The sequence below is a fragment of the Bombina bombina genome, chromosome 1 (genome assembly GCF_027579735.1).
Source record: "Bombina bombina isolate aBomBom1 chromosome 1, aBomBom1.pri, whole genome shotgun sequence".
In the NCBI taxonomy this organism is placed as follows: Eukaryota; Metazoa; Chordata; class Amphibia; order Anura; family Bombinatoridae; genus Bombina; species Bombina bombina.
In genome coordinates, this window is record NC_069499.1 from 179,629,268 (window position 1) to 179,649,877 (window position 20,610).

The following is a 20,610-nucleotide window of genomic DNA, read 5'->3' on the forward strand; positions in this document are numbered from 1 at the left end:
AATCTTTTACTATATGTAGCATTATTTAATTTGTTATGGTATAAAATAGAAAATACTAAAAATGACTGCACAATAATGTATTTCACAATGACTAAACATATGCAAAGAGGGTGTGGAGTAGTGGGTGTAGTGTGGGTAGGATCAGAAGTGGCGAGTACATTTTGGCCTCGCTAGTAGCTTCAGACCTGAAGTTGTCCTGTGTGTATGTATATGTATGTATATATCAGAATGGGGAAGAAAGGGGATTTAAGTGACTGAACGTGGCATGGTTGTTGGTGCTAGACGGGCTGTTCTGAGTATTTCAAAAACTGCTGATCTACTGGGATTTTCAAACACAACCATCTCTAGGGTTTACAGAGAATGGTCAGAAAAAGAGAAAATATCCAGTGAACGGCAGTTGTGTGGGCGACAATGCCTTGTTGATGTCAGAGGAGAATAAACTCAAATAAACACTTGTTACAACCAAGGTATCCAGAATACCATCTCTGAACGCACAACACATCAAACCTTGAAGCAGATGGGCTACAGCAGCAGAAGACCACACTGGGCGCCACTCCTGTCAGCTAAGAACAGGAACTGAGGCTACAATTCGCACAGGTGCACCAAAATTGGACAATAGAAGATTGGAAAAACGTTGCCTGGTCTGATGAGTCTTGATTTCAGCTGCGCCATTCAGATGGTAGGGTCAGAATTTGGCATAAACCTGAAAGCATGGATCCATCCTGCCTTGTATCAATGGTTCAGGCTGGTGGGGGTGGTGTAATGATGTGGGGGACATTTTTAATTGAACATCGTTAAAATGCCACGGCCTACCTGAGTATTGTTGCTGACCATGTCCATCTCTTTATGACTACAGTGTACCCATCTTCTGATGGCTACTTCCAGCAGTATAATGCACCATGTCACAAAGCTCAAATAATCTCAAACTGGTTTCTTGAACATGACAATGAGTTCACTTTACTCCAATGACCTCCACAGTCACCAGATCTCAATCCAATAGAGCACCTTTGGTATGTGGTGGAACGGGAGATTTACATCATGGATGTGCAGCCGATGTGCTCTCTCTCTGTCTCTCTCATTTTCTTATGGAGAGGATGGAATTTTGCACCATGTGCCCAGCTTTAATCTTCAGTTAATGGCTCTTATTGTGTGTGTTTTTATTTATTTTTTATAAATTATTAGCGTTTTGGGGGAGGTAGATGGATAGTTACTTGCATTCCTGCTTCTGTTAAATTCAAGGCTCTCCAGTGCAGTGTTTTTCAAGTTTGAATTGGGCACCTGTCACTAAATTGTATCATCTCTGGACACATGCATACACTGGTGCCATCTTTGGAAGCAAATTGTTCCCTGCAGGAAATGTTTGTTAAATTCACAGAAACTTTCTAAAATCTTCGATCGATCCTGTCATGTACTGCTGAAGAACTTTGGACAGAAGAATGTGTTTAGTTGCCATCATGCAGATATTAGTTTATGAAATTTCCTTTTTTATTTTTATTTGTGGGTCATAGGGTAGACCACTGTCCCAAAGTAATTTTTTTTTTTGCAAGAGCTATATATCAGGTCAAAGGGTATATTTGTGACTTTTTGTTTCTGGATTAAATCTTTATCAATGGTTAGTTAGCAGATCTGGTGGCTTCTTACACATCCAAAAGTAATTTAGCATGAAACTTTTAAATGGCTGATCAATCTTTCCTGCATTTCTCTGTGACATCAAACCAGATTAATTTCCTGAGAATTATTTTCAAATAAAAAAACATTTGTGTAGTGGAAGAGTATACCTAAGTAGGCTCATAGAAGCTCAGGAGCATGCGTGTTTTTGCAGCAGTGTTTGCTGCAGCAGTTTTTGTAGCAGTGGGCTGTCATAGAGTGCTACAAACACCTGCACGCTCCTGAGCTACATAGGTTTACTCTTCATAACGGATACAGAGAAAATGAATCAAATTTGACTTTTTTTTTTACTTTTCACACCAGTGTTAATTTTGACGGCAAATTTCGATTTAGTCTTAGTTTTAGTCTTTTGACTAAAATGCCATTTTAGTTTTAATCGTATTTTAGTCAACTGAATTGTTTTAATTTTAGTCTAGTTTTAGTCGACTGAATCGCCAGTAGATTTTAGTCGACTAAATCGCCAGTAGATTTTAGTCGACTAAACTCTAAGGGGTTTAGTTAAAGTGTAATGCATTATTTAAGCATTTCTCTATAATTTGCAAACTGATTTTATACTCCAGGAGTAAACATAAAACCTGTTATTATTTATGGTATTAAAGTTTATTTTTAAGTTTAAAAAAGATGTTCTATATACGGCTAAATCTGTGTCTGTATTGCATGTGTAAACCTTAAAGTGAAAGTAAATCCTATTTAAACAAATAAGGGCACTTTCATTCATGAAGTATAAGATACTTCATGTAGAAAGCTCCTTTATTTGATTCAATCGATCGCCGTTTTTAGCTGCTTCGGCAGCCCATGGCTAAAAAACTTTTGGCTAAGAGGTGACCTCTTAGCCAATAGCCGTGTGGTAAATCCGGCTTGTCGCCCATGGGAGCCGGATTTACCGCACAGCTATTGGCTAAGAGGTAAAAACGTCACCTCTTAGCCAAATTTTTTTTTTAGCCGTGCTCTGCTGTAGGAGCTAAGAGCGGCGATCGATTGAAACAAATAAATGAGCTTTCTACATGAAGTATCTTATACTTCATGAATGAAAGTGCCCTTTATTTGTTTCAATAGTAAATCCTAGCGTTTGTACAACGCTAGGATTTACTTTCACTTTAAGGTTTACACATGCAATACAGACACAGATTTAGCCATTGTGATATAGAACATCTTTTTTAAACTTAAAATTAAATAAAAACAAACAGAAGTGCAACTTTAAAATATATAAAAAAGAAACTGTAAACTGTATTGGCTGTAACGCAATTGCACATATTACCCAATATAAAACTTAAACAGTTCTCTGTTAATAACTAAAACAAGTATCAAGTAACTCAACACAACAAAAAGTTTCTGCAGCTAGCACAGGCACAGCATAACTTAAACCCATAGTTGTGGGTTATGCTTATTTCTATAGGAAGAATCAATTGATTGTTCACAGATTCGAAAAAATTTCGGCAATGATATTAGCACTGCTCTAGAACTTCCAAACTCATTATAAATTCCTGGAGTAAAGTTTTATTAACCTGTTTTTATTTATGGTATTAAGGTTTGAACATGCAATACAGATTTAACAGATTTAAACTGTTGTGGTATATAACATGTCGTTATTTATCTTAAAATTTAATAAAATTAAGTTTCATAAATTTTACAAAATAGTAGTAATTAGATATTGATTGATTATAACAACTTACATAAAATGTTTTTGTCAGCAAATTTTGATTTAGTTTTAGTCAGTCTTTTGACTAATATGTCATTTTGATTTAGTTTTAGTCATAGTCTTTTGACTAAAATGCCATTTTAGTTTTAGTCGTATTTTAGTCATCAGAATTTAGTTTAGTTTTAGTTGACAAAATTACTGTTTCACACTGCCTTTATTGTCCTTTTAAATCTGCAGTCCTGATGTTTTATGATCACTGCACTGGAGGTCCCCTATTTCAGCTTCATTGGGATGGTTATATTCCTAGTATACATACATAAATTCTAACAGTTTTTCCCCTCCCTTTACATGGTCCAGCTTTAGTGCTGTTTCATTAGTTCTAAATGTAGTTCTACAAAAGTGGAAGGAAACTAGATTTATATTATATTTACTGATTAGATCAGTTTCTTCACAATAATTAGAACCACATAAAGGCCTGCAGGAAGGGAGTATGTGTAAGTATTAATTTGTGTTTAGTTGTACGAGATTTATTGTCTTAGTATATACATATTACATTACAATAGGCACTTCTGCTTGTTGTCCTGTATTATCTTAACAGCCATGAAGCCTGTTTTTACAAACATTTGCTATGTACCTTATTGTTTGATTAAAAAAATAAAATAAACTAGTAACTGAGAGCTTTGTCAATGATATATTTCTTCAGGTTCGGAGCTTGGAATGGCGCAACAGAGATAACGAGGAAAGTGGGTTTGCCTTTCTTTTTTCTAACTTTAAGAAGTATTACATGCCTTACATTTTCCCTGCCATGAGCAGAGAAAGCAGCTTATACAACCCTGTACTTGGTAAGTTTACATTTTTTTTATGCACATTTAATCAGCTAAATGTGTACTCTACTACTTTCCCTGAGGAAGATGAATTAAGAGAAAATAAATTTAAAGTCACTCTTTTTTTTTTTGCATTTTATTTTTTAAAATGCTAGCTGTATTAATGTTAATTATGTTTTTGTTGCATTTTTTTTTCAAATCTAACTAATATTCTTCCCCCCCCCTCCCCCCGAATCCAAACATTATTGAAAAATTGTAAAATAATCATACAAAGCAATAAAATGTAATAGAATATACAATATATCATAGTGGATCATTTTTTTAATAACAATATTCTATATACTAACAAAAAAAAGCCCCAAAAATATAATTATTTCAAATGCCGACATTATGTAAATGGCACAAATAAAGCTTAGGATTTCTCATTGGCCTAAGATCATCTTATTTCTATGTAGGGTATAAAATTTAAAAGAGAAACAAGCAAAGAAGAAAGATTCATGGTCCCGCAAATACATGGCAAGCATAACATAATGTTCAACTGTGTAAAGATGTATACCTTATCCATGATGCAGGTTTCTAAATACTTATCACATAGTATTTGTATGTATCAATATTGCCTTGTTTTTCGTAATAAAATTCTTCCAGTTCTATAAACTCAAAAACTGTAATTCTTTTCATCTGTATATTTGGGGAGTTCTTTACTTTTCCAATTTTTAGCAATTTGAAATCTGATGCTGTTTATCATAATTTCAAATATCTTGCGTTTAGATTTAACAAGAATTTTATGTATTTTATTTAATAACTATATCAGAGGGTCAACTGGGTATGATACCTGGATGATTTCCTCTATTTCATGTATTACTTCAAACCAAAACTTACAAATATTTGGGCACTGCCACCACATATGACTTAGACTACTTTCCATGCCCCACATCTCCAACATTTATTGCTCTTTCTAGGGTATAGTGACTACTACTATACCTTACGAGGGGTAAGGTGCCACCTATGTAGAATTTTAAAATTAACTTCTAGCATATTTGCAGATATTGATTAAGACATATTTAAGAAAATGTATGTAGTCTGTTGTGGTAGAGTTTTGGTACCAAGGTTCATCTCCCATGTGTCTATGATAAGTGGCAAATAACCAGGTGGAGTTTGTTTGAGGATGTTATAAATTGTGGATAAGGGGTGAGTATTTGGGGAAGAAACATAATTTATGTAAGAATTTCCCTGATAAATTCATTTCTCCAACATTGGTGTGTCCGGTCCACGGCGTCATCCTTACTTGTGGGATATTCTCTTCCCCAACAGGAAATGGCAAAGAGTCCCAGCAAAGCTGGCCATATAGTCCCTCCTAGGCTATGCCCACCCCAGTCATTCTCTTTGCCGTTGCACAGGCAACATCTCCACGGAGATGGTTAAGAGTTTTTTGGTGTTTAAATGTAGTTTTTATTCTTCTATCAAGTGTTTGTTATTTTAAAATAGTGCTGGTATGTACTATTTACTCTGAAACAGAAAAGGATGAAGATTTCTGTTTGTAAGAGGAAGATGATTTTAGCAGACAGTAACTAAAATCGATTGCTGTTTCCACACAGGACTGTTGAGATGAAGTAACTTCAGTTGGGGGAAACAGTTAGCAGACTTTTTTGCTTAAGGTATGACTAGCCATATTTCTAACAAGACCATGTAATGCTGGAAGGCTGTCATTTCCCCTCATGGGGACCGGTAAGCCATTTTCTTAGTCAAACATAAAAGAATAAAGGGCTTAAAAAAGGGCTTAAAACTGGTAGACATTTTTATGGGCTAAAACGATTGCTTTATTGGGGCATATTATGCAGATTCTAGCTAACAATTGGCATTATAATCTTGGGGAACGTTAAAAAACGGCAGGCACTGTGTTGGACACCTTTTTTAGTCTGGGGGCCTTTCTAGTTATAGACTGAGCCTCATTTTCGCGCCATTACTGCGCAGTTGTTTTTGGAGAGCAAGGCATGCAGATGCATGTGAGAGGATCTAAGAATCACTAAAAAAGCTTCTAGAAGGCGTCATTTGGTATCGTATTCCCCTCTGGGCTTGGTTGGGTCTCAGCAAAGCATATAGCTGGGACTGTATAGGGGTCAAATTTAAAAACGGCTCCGGTTCCGTTATTTTAAGGGTTAAAGCTCTGAAATTTGGTGTGCAATACTTTTAATGCTTTAAGACACTGTGGTGAAATTTTGGTAATTTTTGAACAATTCCTTCATACATTTTCACATATTCAGTAATAAAGTGTTTTCTGTTTGAAATTTAAAGAGACAGTAACGGTTTTATTTTAAAACGTTTTTTGTGTTTTGTTGACAAGTTTAAGCCTGTTTAACATGTCTGTACCTTCAGATAAGCTATGTTCTATATGTATGAAAGCCAATGTGTCTCCCCATTTAAATTTATGTGATAATTGTGCCATAGCGTCCAAACAAAGTAAGGACAGTAATGCCACAGATAATGATATTGCCCAAGATGATTCCTCAAATGAGGGGAGTAAACATGATACTACATCATCCCCTACTGTGTCTACACCAGTTTTGCCCATACAGGAGGCCCCTAGTACATCTAGTGCGCCAATACTTATTACCATGCAACAATTAACGGCTGTAATGGATAACTCCATAGCAAATCTTTTATCCAAAATGCCTACTTATCAGAGAAAGCGCGATTGCTCTGTTTTAAACACTGAAGAGCAAGAGGGCGCTGATGATAACTGTTCTGACATACCCTCACACCAATCTCAAGGGGCCATGAGGGAGGCTTTGTCTGATGGAGAAATCTCAGATTCAGGAAAAATTTCTCATCAAGCTGAACCTGATGTTGTGACATTTAAATTTAAATTAGAACATCTCCGCGCACTGCTTAAGGAGGTGTTATCTACTCTGGATGATTGTGACAATTTGGTCATTCCAGAGAAATTATGTAAGATGGACAAGTTCCTAGAGGTTCCGGTGTCCCCCGACGCTTTTCCTATACCCAAGCGGGTGGCGGACATAGTAAATAAAGAGTGGGAAAAGCCCGGCATACCTTTTGTTCCCCCCCCCTATATTTAAGAAATTATTTCCTATAGTCGACCCCAGAAAGGACTTATGGCAGACAGTCCCCAAGGTCGAGGGGGCGGTTTCTACTCTAAACAAACGCACTACTATTCCTATCGAAGATAGTTGTGCTTTCAAAGATCCTATGGATAAAAAATTAGAGGGTTTGCTTAAAAAGATTTTTGTACAGCAAGGTTACCTTCTACAACCAATTTCATGCATTGTTCCTGTCACTACGGCAGCGTGTTTCTGGTTCGAGGAACTAGAAAAGTCGCTCAGTAGAGAATCTTCATATGAGGAGGTTATGGACAGAGTTCACGCACTTAAATTGGCTAACTCTTTTGTTTTAGATGCCGCTTTGCAATTAGCTAGATTAGCGGCGAAAAATTCAGGGTTTGCTATCGTGGCGCGCAGAGCGCTTTGGCTAAAGTCTTGGTCAGCGGATGTGTCTTCCAAGACAAAATTGCTTAACATTCCTTTCAAAGGTAAAACATTATTTGGACCAGATTTGAAAGAGATTATTTCAGACATCACTGGGGGAAAGGGCCACGCCCTCCCACAGGATAGCTCTTTTAAGGCTAAAAATAAGCCTAATTTTCGTCCCTTTCGCAGAAACGGACCAGCCTCTAATTCTGCATCCTCTAAGCAAGAGGGTAATACTTCACAACCCAAACCAGCCTGGAAACCAATGCAAGGCTGGAACAAGGGTAAGCAGGCCAAGAAGCCTACCACTGCTACCAAAACAGCATGAAGGGATAGCCCCCGATCCGGGACCGGATCTAGTGGGGGGCAGACTCTCTCTCTTTGCTCAGGCTTGGGCAAGAGATGTTCAGGATCCTTGGGCGCTAGAAATAGTTTCTCAAGGTTATCTCCTGGAATTCAAGGAACTACCCCCAAGGGGAAGGTTCCACAGGTCTCACTTATCCTCAAACCAAATAAAGAGACAGGCATTCTTACATTGTGTAGAAGACCTGTTAAAGATGGGAGTGATACATCCAGTTCCAATAAGAGAACAAGGAATGGGATTTTATTCCAATCTGTTCGTAGTTCCCAAAAAAGAGGGAACATTCAGACCAATTTTGGATCTGAAGATCCTAAACAAATTTCTCAGGGTACCATCGTTCAAAATGGAAACTATTCGAACGATCCTACCCACCATCCAGGAAAGTCAATTTATGACTACCGTGGATTTAAAGGATGCGTACCTACATATTCCTATCCACAAGGAACATCATCAGTTCCTAAGGTTCGCTTTTCTGGACAAGCATTACCAGTTTGTGGCACTTCCATTCGGATTAGCCACTGCTCCAAGGATTTTCACAAAGGTACTAGGGTCCCTTCTAGCGGTTCTAAGACCAAGGGGCATTGCAGTAGTACCTTACTTGGACGACATCCTAATTCAAGCGTCGTCCCTGTCAAAAGCAAAGGCTCATACGGACATCGTCCTAGCCTTTCTCAGATCTCACGGATGGAAGGTGAACAAAGAAAAAAGTTCTCTGTCCCCGTCAACAAGAGTTCCCTTCTTGGGAACAATAATAGATTCCTTAGAAATGAGGATTTTTCTGACAGAGGTCAGAAAATCAAAACTTCTAAGCTCTTGTCAAGTACTTCATTCTGTTCCTCGTCCTTCCATAGCGCAGTGCATGGAAGTAATAGGATTGATGGTTGCAACAATGGACATAGTTCCTTTTGCACAAATTCATCTAAGACCATTACAACTGTGCATGCTCAGACAGTGGAATGGGGATTATACAGACTTGTCTCCGATGATTCAAGTAGATCAAAAGACCAGAGATTCACTCCGTTGGTGGCTGACCCTGGACAATCTGTCACAGGGAATGAGCTTCCGCAGACCAGAGTGGGTCATTGTCACGACCGACGCCAGTCTATTGGTCTGGGGCGCGGTCTGGGAATCCCTGAAAGCTCAGGGTCTATGGTCTCGGGAAGAGTCTCTTCTCCCGATAAACATTCTGGAACTGAGAGCGATATTCAATGCTCTCAGAGCTTGGCCTCAACTAGCAAAGGCCAAATTCATAAGGTTTCAATCAGACAACATGACGACCGTTGCATATATCAATCATCAGGGGGGAACAAGGAGTTCCCTGGCGATGAAAGAAGTGACCAAGATAATTCAATGGGCAGAGGATCACTCCTGCCACTTGTCTGCGATCCACATCCCAGGAGTGGAAAATTGGGAAGCGGATTTTCTGAGTCGTCAGACATTCCATCCAGGGGAGTGGGAACTCCATCCGGAAATCTTTGCCCAAATAACTCAATTATGGGGCATTCCAGACATGGATCTGATGGCGTCTCGTCAGAACTTCAAGGTTCCTTGCTACGGGTCCAGATCCAGGGATCCCAAGGCGACTCTAGTAGATGCACTAGTAGCACCTTGGACCTTCAACCTAGCTTATGTATTCCCACCGTTTCCTCTCATTCCCAGGCTGGTAGCCAGGATCAATCAGGAGAGGGCCTCGGTGATCTTGGTAGCTCCTGTGTGGCCACGCAGGACTTGGTATGCAGACCTGGTGAATATGTCATCGGCTCCACCATGGAAGCTACCTTTGAGACAGGACCTTCTTGTTCAGGGTCCATTCGAACATCCGAATCTGGTTTCCCTCCAACTGACGGCTTGGAGATTGAACGCTTGATTTTATCAAAGCGTGGGTTTTCAGATTCTGTAATAGATACTCTGATTCAGGCTAGAAAGCCTGTAACTAGAAAAATTTACCATAAAATATGGAAAAAATATATCTGTTGGTGTGAATCCAAAGGATTCCCATGCAACAAGATAAAAATTCCTAAGATTCTATCCTTTCTACAAGAAGGTTTGGAGAAAGGATTATCTGCAAGTTCTCTAAAGGGACAGATCTCTGCTTTATCTGTTTTACTTCACAAAAGACTGGCAGCCGTGCCAGATGTTCAAGCATTTGTTCAGGCTCTGGTTAGAATCAAGCCTGTTTACAGACCTTTGACTCCTCCCTGGAGTCTAAATCTAGTTCTTTCAGTTCTTCAAGGGGTTCAGTTTGAACCTTTACATTCCATAGATGTTAAGTTACTATCTTGGAAAGTTTTGTTTTTGGTTGCAATTTCTTCTGCTAGAAGAGTTTCAGAGTTATCTGCTCTGCAGTGTTCTCCGCCCTATCTGGTGTTCCATGCAGATAAGGTGGTTTTGCGTACTAAGCCTGGTTTTCTTCCGAAAGTTGTTTCTAACAAAAATATTAACCAGGAGATAGTTGTACCTTCTTTGTGTCCGAATCCAGTTTCAAAGAAGGAACGTTTGTTACACAATTTGGACGTGGTCCGTGCTCTAAAATTCTATTTAGAGGCTACTAAAGATTTCAGACAAACATCTTCCTTGTTTGTTGTTTATTCTGGTAAAAGGAGAGGTCAAAAAGCGACTTCTACCTCTCTTTCCTTTTGGCTTAAAAGCATTATCCGATTGGCTTATGAGACTGCCGGACGGCAGCCTCCTGAAAGAATCACAGCTCACTCCACTTGGGCTGTGGCTTCCACATGGGCCTTCAAGAACGAGGCTTCTGTTGACCAGATATGTAAGGCAGCGACTTGGTCTTCACTGCACACTTTTGCCAAATTTTACAAATTTGATACTTTTGCTTCTTCGGAGGCTATTTTTGGGAGAAAGGTTTTGCAAGCCGTGGTGCCTTCCATTTAGGTGACCTGATTTGCTCCCTCCCTTCATCCGTGTCCTAAAGCTTTGGTATTGGTTCCCACAAGTAAGGATGACGCCGTGGACCGGACACACCAATGTTGGAGAAAACAGAATTTATGCTTACCTGATAAATTACTTTCTCCAACGGTGTGTCCGGTCCACGGCCCGCCCTGGTTTTTTAATCAGGTCTGATGAATTATTTTCTCTAACTACAGTCACCACGGTACCATATGGTTTCTCCTATATATATTTCCTCCTGTCCGCCGGTCGAATGACTGGGGTGGGCGGAGCCTAGGAGGGACTATATGGCCAGCTTTGCTGGGACTCTTTGCCATTTCCTGTTGGGGAAGAGAATATCCCACAAGTAAGGATGACGCCATGGACCGGACACACCGTTGGAGAAAGTAATTTATCAGGTAAGCATAAATTCTGTTTTCTTTCATATTGGCAAGAGTCCATGAGCTAGTGACGTATGGGATATACAATACTACCGGGAGGGGCAAAGTTTCCCAAACCTCAAAATGCCTATAAATACACCCCTCAGCACACCCACAATTCAGTTTAACAAATAGCCAAGTAGTGGGGTGATAAAGAAAGGAGTAAAAAAGCATCAACAAAGGAATTGGAATAATTGTGCTTTATACAAAAATCATAACCACCATAAAAAGGGTGGGCCTCATGGACTCTTGCCAATATGAAAGGAATGAATTTATCAGGTAAATTCTTACATAAATTATGTTTTCTTTCATGTAATTGGCAAGAGTCCATGACTTAGTGACGTATGGGATAGCAAATACCCAAGATGTGGAACTCCACACAAGAGTCACTAGAGAGGGAGGGATAAAAATAAAGACAGCCAATTCCGCTGAAAAAATTAATCCACAACCCAAAACATAAGTTTTAATCTTATAAGAAAAAGAAAAAAAACTGAAATTATAAGCAGAAGAATCAAACTGAAGCAGCTGCCTGAAGTACTTTTCTACCAAAAACTGCTTCTAATGAAGAAAAAACATCAAAATGGTAGAATTTAGTAAATATATGCAAAGAAGACCAAGTTGCTGCTTTGCAAATCTGATCAACTGAACCGTCATTCTTAAAAGCCCAGGAAGTGGAAACAGACCTAGTAGAATGAGCCGTAATCCTCTGAGACAGAGATTTACCCGACTCCATATAAGCGTAAGGAATCAAAAGCTTTAACCACAAAGCCAAGGAATCAGCAGAAGCCTTCTGACCGTTCCTAGAACCAGAAAAGATAACAAATAGACTAGAAGTCTTCCTGAAATATTTAGTAGCTTCAACATAATATTTCAAAGCTCTCACCACATCCAAAGAATGTAAGGATCCTTCCAAAGAATTCTTAGGATTAGGACACAAGGAAGGGACAACAATTTCTCTACTAATATTGTTGGAATTCACAACTTTAGGTAGTAATTTAAATGAAGTCCGCAAAACCGCCTTATCCTGATGAAAAATCAGAAAAGGAGACTCACAAGAAAGAGCAGATAATTCAGAAACTCTTCTAGCAGAAGAGATGGCCAAAAGAAACAACGCTTTCCAAGAAAGCAATTTAATATCCAAAGAATGCATAGGCTCAAACGGAGGGGCCTGTAAAGCCTTTAAAACCAAATTAAGACTCCAGGGAGGAGGGATTGATTTAATGACAGGCTTGATATGGACCAACGCCTGTACAAAACAATGAATATCAGGAAGTTTAGCAATTTTTCTGTGGAATAAGACAGAGCAGAAATTTGTCCTTTCAAAGAACTTGCAGACAAACCCTTATCCAAACCATCCTGAAGAAACTGTAAAATTCTAGGAATTCTAAAAGAATGCCAAGTGAATTTATGAGAACACCATGAAATGTAGGTCTTCCAAACTCGATAATAAATCTTTCTAGAAACAGATTTACAAGCCTGCAACATAGTTTTAATTACTGAGTCAGAGAAACCTCTATGACTTAAGCACTAAGCGTTCAATTTCCATACCTTCACATTCAATGATTTGAGATCCTAATGGAAAAACGGACCTTGAGATAGAAGGTCTGGTCTTAATGGAAGTGGCCAAGGTTGGCAACTGGACATCCGAACAAGATCCGCATACCAAAACCTGTGTGGCCATGCTGGAGCCACCAGCAGCCAAAACGATTGCTCCATGATGATTTTGGAAGTCACTCTTGGGAGATGAACTAGAGCCGGAAAAATATAGGCAGGTTGATAACTCCAAGGAAGAGTCAATGCATCCACTGCCTCTGCCTGAGGATCCCTGGATCTGGACAGGTACCTTGGAAGTTTCTTGTTTAGATGAGATGCCATCAGATCTATTTCTGGAAGCCCCCACATCTGAACAATTTGAAAAAACACATCTGGATGAAGAGACCACTCTCCCGGATGTAAAGTCTGACGACTGAGATAATCCGCTTCCCAATTGTCTATACCTGGGATATGGACCGCAGAAATTAGACAGGAGCTGGATTCCACCCAGGCAAGTATCCGAGATACTTCTTTCATAGCTTGGGGACTGTGAGTCCCACCCTGATGATTGACATATGCCACAGTTGTGATATATCTGTCTGAAAACAAATGAACGGTTCTCTCTTCAAGAGAGGCCAAATCTGAAGAGCCCTGAAAATCGCACGGAGTTCAAAAATATTGATTGGTAATCTCGCCTCTTGAGATTTCCAAACCCCTTGTGCTGTCAGAGATCCCCAGACAGCTCCCCAACCTGAAAGACTTGCATCTGTTGTGATCACGGTCCAGGTTGGACGAACAAAAGAGGCCCCTTGAACTATACGATGGTGATCTAACCACCAAGTCAGAGATAGTCGAACATTGGGATTTAAGGTAATTAATTGTGATATCCTTGTATAATCCCTGCCCCATTGGTTCAGCATACAAAGCTGAAGAGGTCTCATGTGAAAACGAGCAAAGGGGATCGCTTCCAATGCTGCAGTCATGAGACCTAAAACCTCCATGCACATAGCTACTGAAGGGAATGACTGAGACTGAAGGTTCTGACAGGCTGCAACCAACTTCAAACGTCTCTTGTCTGTTAGAAAGTCATGGATACTGAATCTATCTGGAAACCTAAAAAGGTTACCCTTGTCTGAGGAATCGAAGAACTTTTTGGTAAATTGATCCTCCAACCATTTCTTTGAAGAAACAACACTAGTTGATTCATGTGAGATTCTGCAGAACATAAAGACTGAGCAAGTACCAAGATATCGTCCAAATAAGGAAACACCGCAATACCCCGCTCTCCGATTACAGAGAGAAGGGCACGAGAACCTTTGAAAAGATCCTTGGAGCTGTTGCTAGGCCAAAAGGAAGAGCAACAAATTGGTAATGCTGGTCTAGAAAAGAGAACTGAACAAAAGGCAGAATAGCCCTTATAGTCACCATTTTGAATGTTGGTATTCTTACATAACGATTCAAGTTTTTTATATCCAGAACTGGTCTGAATGAATTTTCTCTCTTTGGGACAATGAACAGATTTGAATAAAATCCCAGACCCTGTTCCTGAAAAGGAACTGGCACGATTACCCCAGAAGACTCCAGGTCTGAAACACACTTCAGGAAAGCCTGTGCTTTCTCAGGGTTCACTAGAATGCGTGAGAGAAAGAAACTTCTCACAGGCGGGCTTACTCTGAAACCTATTCTGTACCCCTTAGAGACAATGTTCTGAATCCAATGATTTTAGACTGTATTTATCCAAACATCCTTGAAAAATTTTAGTCTGCCCCCTACCAGCTGAGCTGGAATGAGGGCCGCACCTTCATGCGGACTTGGGGGCTGGTTTAGATCTCTTAAATGGCTTGGATTTATTTCAGACTGAGGAAGGCTTCTAATTGGAAACAGATGCCTTAGGGGAAGGATTAGGTTTCTGTTCCTTATTCTGTCGAAAGGAACGAAAACGGTTAGAAGCTTTAAATTTACCCTTAGATTTTTTATCCTGAGGTAAAAAAGCCCCCTATCCCCCAGTAACAGTTGAAATTATAGAATCCAACTGAGAACCAAATAATTTATTACCTTGGAAAGAAAGAGATAGCAACGTCGATTTAGAAGTCATATCAGCATTCCAAGATTTAAGCCATAAAGCTCTTCTAGCTTAAATAGCTAAAGACATATATCTAACATCAGTTCTGATGATATCAAAAATGGCATCGAAATTATTAGCATGTTGAATTAACTTAACAATGCTATACATATTATGGTCTGATACTTGTTGCGCTAAAGTTTCCAACCAAAAAGTTGAAGCATCTGCAACATCAGCCAAAGAAATAGCAGGCCTAAGAAGATGACCTGAACATAAATAAGCCTTCCTTAGATAGGATTCAAATTTCCTATCTAAAGGATCTTTAAAAGAAGTACTGTCTTCCGTAGGAATAGTAGTAGAGATGGCCCCATCAACTTTGGGGATCTTTTCCCAAAACTCCTATCAGTAGGCAAAGGATACAATTTTTTTAAACCTTGAAGAAGGAATAAAAAGTACCCAGTCTATTCCATTCCTTTGAAATCATATCTGAAATAGCATCAGGAACTGGAAAAACCTCTGGAATAACAACATGAGGTTTATAAACCGAATTTAAACGTTTACTAGTTTTAGTATGAAGAGGACTAAACTCCTCTATATCTAATGCAATCAACACTTCCTTCAATAAAGAACGAATATACTCCATTTTAAATAAATAAGAAGATTTGTCAGTGTCAATATCCGAGGCAGGATTTTCTGAATCGGGCAGATCCTCATCAGAGATAGATAAATCAGTATGTTGTCGGTCATTTGAAAATTCATCAACTGTATGATAATTTTTAAAAGACCTTTTACGTTTATTAGAAGGCAGAATGGCAGACAAAGCCTTCTGAATGGAACCAGAAATAAATTCTCTCAAATTAACAGGAATATCCTGAACATTAGATGTTGATGGACCAGCAACAGGTAATGCAACACTACTGATGGATATATTCTCTGCATGTAAAAGTTTATCATGACAACTATTACAAACTACAAGTTTACAACAAATGCACTTAGCTTTGGTAGAACCAATATCAGGCTGCAGGATTCCAGTAGTAGATTCTGAAACAGGATCAGATTGAGACATCTTGCAATATGTAGAGAAACAACAACATATAAAGCAAAATTATCTATTTCCTTATATGATAGTTTCAGGAATGGGAAAAAATGCAAACAGAATAAGCCTCTGACAAAGAAAAAGAGGACTAGAGGCAAAAGGAAATGAAGTCTTAAATAAGGACAAACAGTTTGGCGCCAAGTATGACGCCCACAATAGAAAATATGTTTTGGCTCCAAAAACGTCCGCAACAAACATGAACGTCATAGATGACGCAACCTCGTAAAAAGACTCGGCGTCAACTACGATGCCGGAAATGACAAATTTGCGTAAACAAATGTAATTATCGCGCCAAGAATGACGCAATAAATTATAGCATTTTGCGCTCACGCGAGCCTAATACAACCCGTAATTTAGAAAAAAGAATCAATTGAAACCTCAGGTAAATTTTTTTTTTTTTTCATGCATTTCCCAAATATAAAACTGACAGTCTGCAAAAAAGGAAATATTCTGATAAGCCTGAATCATGGTAAATATAAGTATAAACATATATTTAGAACTTTATATACAAAGTGCCAAACCATAGCTGAGAGTGTCTTAAATAAATGAGACATACTTACCAAAAGACACTCATCCACATATAGCAGATAGCCAAACCAGTACTGAAACGAGAATCAATAGAGGTAATGGCATGTAAGAGTATATCGTCCATCTGAAAAAGGAGGTAGGAGATGAATCTCTACAACCGATAACAGAGAAACTATGAAATAGATAGGATGACCATTGTATTCAATAGGTGATACTCCCTTCACATCCCTCTGACATTCCCTTTACTCTGAGAGGAATCGGGAAACTTTGCCCCTCCTGGTAGGATTGTATATCCCATACGTCACTAGCTCATGGACTCTTGCCAATTACATGAAAGAAATGTGTATACTTTCTCTAATCATAGAGCATGTTAGAGGAGTAAGTATGTCTAGTAAGATAGTCCTTCACTTGTCTATAGATAAACCAGTTAGTAACCCAAAGAAACCCTTTCTCTTGCAGTTCAGATAGTAAATAGACCTTATTATCAGATGTGAGGTGATCGATTTTTGAACTACTCTAAATTCTAATGACTTATTTGCCTAATACATTGTTGACTAAAAAAAAATAAGGGTTATCTATTAGGGACGTGAGAGGCATTGGTCTAGATACGTATGCAATTTTCTTATTGAGAGATTACCAAGTTAAAAGGGTTTCTTTCTCTTGTAAGGTGTATCCAGTCCACGGATCATCCATTACTTGTGGGATATTCTCATTCCCAACAGGAAGTTGCAAGAGGACACCCACAGCAGAGCTGTAATATAGCTCCTCCCCTAACTGTCATAGCCAGTCATTCTCTTGCAACTCTCAACAAGCAAGAACGTTGTAGGAGAGAGTGGTTAAATATAGCTAGTTTATTTTCTTCAATCAAAAGTTTGTTATTTTTAAATAGTACCGGAGTTGTGCTATTTTATCTCAGGCAGTAAATAGAAGAAGAATCTGCCTGAGGTTTCTATGATCTTAGCAGGTTGTAACTAAGATCCATTGCTGTTCTCACATATGTCTGAGGGGATTACACAGATGAGGTAACTTCAGCGAGAGAATGGCGTGCAGTTTATTCTGCTATCAGGTATGTGCAGTTATAATTTTTTCTAGAGATGGAAAACACTAGAAAATGCTGCTGATACCGGATTAATGTAAGTTAAGCCTGAATACAGTGATTTAATAACGACTGGTATCATGCTTACTCCCAGGGGTAATACCCTTATGATATTGCAATATAAAACGTTTGCTGGCATGTTTAATCGTTTTTATATATGTTTTGGTGATAAAACTTTATTGGGGCCTAGTTTTTTCCACATGGCTGGCTTAAATTTTGACTAGAAACAATTTCCACTGTTGTAGTATAAAAGTTACAGTTGGTGCAGTTAAAGTTACAAACTGTGACATCCAGCTTCCCTCAAAGGCGCTCTGAATGCTATAGGACATCTCTAAAGGGCCCAAAGGCTTTCCAAAGTCGTTTATTGGGGAAGGTAGGGCCACAGCTTGCTGTGGCAGTTGGTTGTGACTGTTAAAAAATGTCTATTTCGTTTTTTTGATCCGTTTTTTGAACTAAGGGGTTAATCATCCATTTGCAAGTGGGTGCAATGCTCTGTTAGCCTATAATACACACTGTAAAAATTTCGTTTGATTTACTGCATTTTTTCACTGTTTTTCAAATTCTGACAAAATTTGTTTCTCTTAAAGGCACAGTACCGTTTCTTATATTTGCTTGTTAACTTGATTTAAAGTGTTTTCCAAGCTTGCTAGTCTCATTGCTATTCTGTATAAACATGTCTGACATAGAAGAAACTCCTTGTTTATTATGTTTAAAAGCCATGGTGGAACCCCCTCTTAGAATGTGTACCAAATGTACTGATTTCATTTTATGCAATAAAGATCATTTTCTGTTTTTAAAAAACCAGAGGAATCTGACGAGGGGGAAGTTATGCCGACTAACTTTCCCCACGTGTCAGACCCTTTGACTCCCGCTTAAGGGACTCCCGCTCAAATTGCGCCAAGTACATCTAGGGCGCCCATAGCGTTTACTTTACAAGACATGGCGGCAGTCATGGATAATACACTGTCAGCGGTATTAGCCAGACTACCTGAACTTAGAGGTAAGCGAGATAGCTCTGGGGTGAGACAAAATGCAGAGCATACTGACGCTTTAAGAACCATGTCTGATACTGCCTCACAATATGCAGAAGCTGAGGAAAGAGAGCTTCAGTCAGTGGGTGATGTTAATGACTCAGGAAAGATACCTGATTCTAATATTTCTACATTTAAATTTAAGCTTGAACACCTCCGCGTGTTGCTTAGGGAGGTTTTAGCTGCTCTGAATGACTGTGATACCATTGCAGTGCCAGAGAAATTGTGTAGACTGGATAAATACTTTGCAGTGCCGGTGTGTACTGATGTTTTTCCAAATACCTAAAAGGTTTACAGAAATTATTAATAAGGAATGGGATAGACCAGGTGTGCCGTTCTCTTCCCCTCCTATTTTTAGAAAAATGTTTCCAATAGATGCCACCACATGGGACTTATGGCAGACAGTCCCTAAGGTGGAGGGAGCAGTTTCTACTCTAGTAAAGCGTACTACTATCCCTGTCGAGGACAGTTGTGCTTTTTTTTTAGATCCAATGGATAAAAAATTAGAGGTTACCTTAAGAAAATATTTATTCAACAAGGTTTTATCCTACAGATCCTTGCATGCATTGCCCCTGTCACTGCTGCTGCGGCGTACTGGTTTGAGTGTCTGGAAGAGGCTTTACAGTTAGCGACTCCATTGGATGACATACTTGGCAAACTTAGAGCACTTAAGCTAGCCAATTCTTTTATTCTGATGCCATTGTTCATTTGACTAAACTAACGGCTAAGATTTTGCTATACAGGCGCGCAGAGCGCTATGGCTTAGATCATGGTCAGCTGACGTGACTTCAAAATCTAAGATACTTAACATTCCCTTCAAGGGCAGACCCTATTCGGGCCTGGTTGAAGGAGATTATTGCTGATATCACTGGAGGAAAAGGTCATGCCCTTCCTCAGGACAGGTCCAAATCTAGGGCCAAACAGTCTAATTTTCGTGCCTTTCAAAACTTCAAGGCAGGTGCGGCATCAACTTCCTCTAATAATAAACAAGAGGAAACTTTTGCTCAATCCAAGACGGTCTGGAGACCAAACCTGACCTGGAAAAAAGCTAAGCAGGTAAAAAAGCCTGCTGCTGCCTCTAAGACAGCATGAAGGAACGGCCCCCTATCCGGGAACGGATCTAATAGGGGGCAGACTTTCACTCTTTGCCCAGGCGTGGGCAAGAGATGTTCAGGATCCCTGGGCGTTGGAAATTATATTCCAGGGATATCTTCTGGACTTCAAAGCTTCCCCCCCAAAAGGGAGATTTCACCTTTCACAATTATCTGCACACCAGATAAAGAGAGAGGCATTCTTACACTGTGTACGAGTCCTCCTAGTTATGGGAGTGATCCATCCAGTTCCAAAGGAGGAACAGGGACAGGGTTTTTACTCAAATCTGTTTGTGGTTCCCAAAAAAGAGGGAACCTTCAGACCAATTTTGGATCTAAAGATCTTAAACAAATTCCTCAAAGTTCCGTTGTTCAAGATGGAAACTATTCGTACCATCCTACCACTGATCCAGGAGGGTCAATATATGACTACAGTGGATCTAAAGGATGCTTATCTTCACATTCCGATACACAAAGATCATCATCGGTTTCTCAGGTTTGCCTTTTAAGACAGGCATTACCAGTTGTAGCTCTTCCCTTGGGATTAGCTACAGCCCCAAGAATCTTTACAAAGGTTCTAGGGTCACTTATGGCGGTCCTAAGGCCGTGGGGCATAGCAGTAGCCCCTTATTTAGACGACATCCTGATACAGGCGTCAAACTTCCAAATTGCCAAGTCTCATACGGACGTAGTACTGGCATTTCTGTGGTCGCATGGGTGGAAAGTGAACGAGGAAAAGAGTTCTCTATCCCCACTCACAAGAGTTTCCTTTCTAGGGACTCTGATAGATTCTGTAGAAATGAAAATTTACCTGACGGAGTCCAGGTTATCAAAGCTTTTAAATTCCTGCCGGGTTCTTCATTCCATTCC

General features: G+C 39.4%; 1 protein-coding gene across 9 annotated transcripts in view; it reads left to right on the plus strand.

Moving 5' to 3' along the window:
• Positions 1-20,610, plus strand: part of RALGAPA1 (Ral GTPase activating protein catalytic subunit alpha 1) — a 1,007,748-nt gene that overhangs the window by 268,516 nt on the left and 718,622 nt on the right. For all 9 annotated transcript variants that reach the window (XM_053697738.1, XM_053697739.1, XM_053697743.1 and 6 more), the window contains exon 8: positions 4,011-4,149. In XM_053697738.1, coding sequence (XP_053553713.1) covers positions 4,011-4,149 — 139 coding nt within the window. The remainder of the gene's footprint in view (positions 1-4,010; positions 4,150-20,610) is intronic.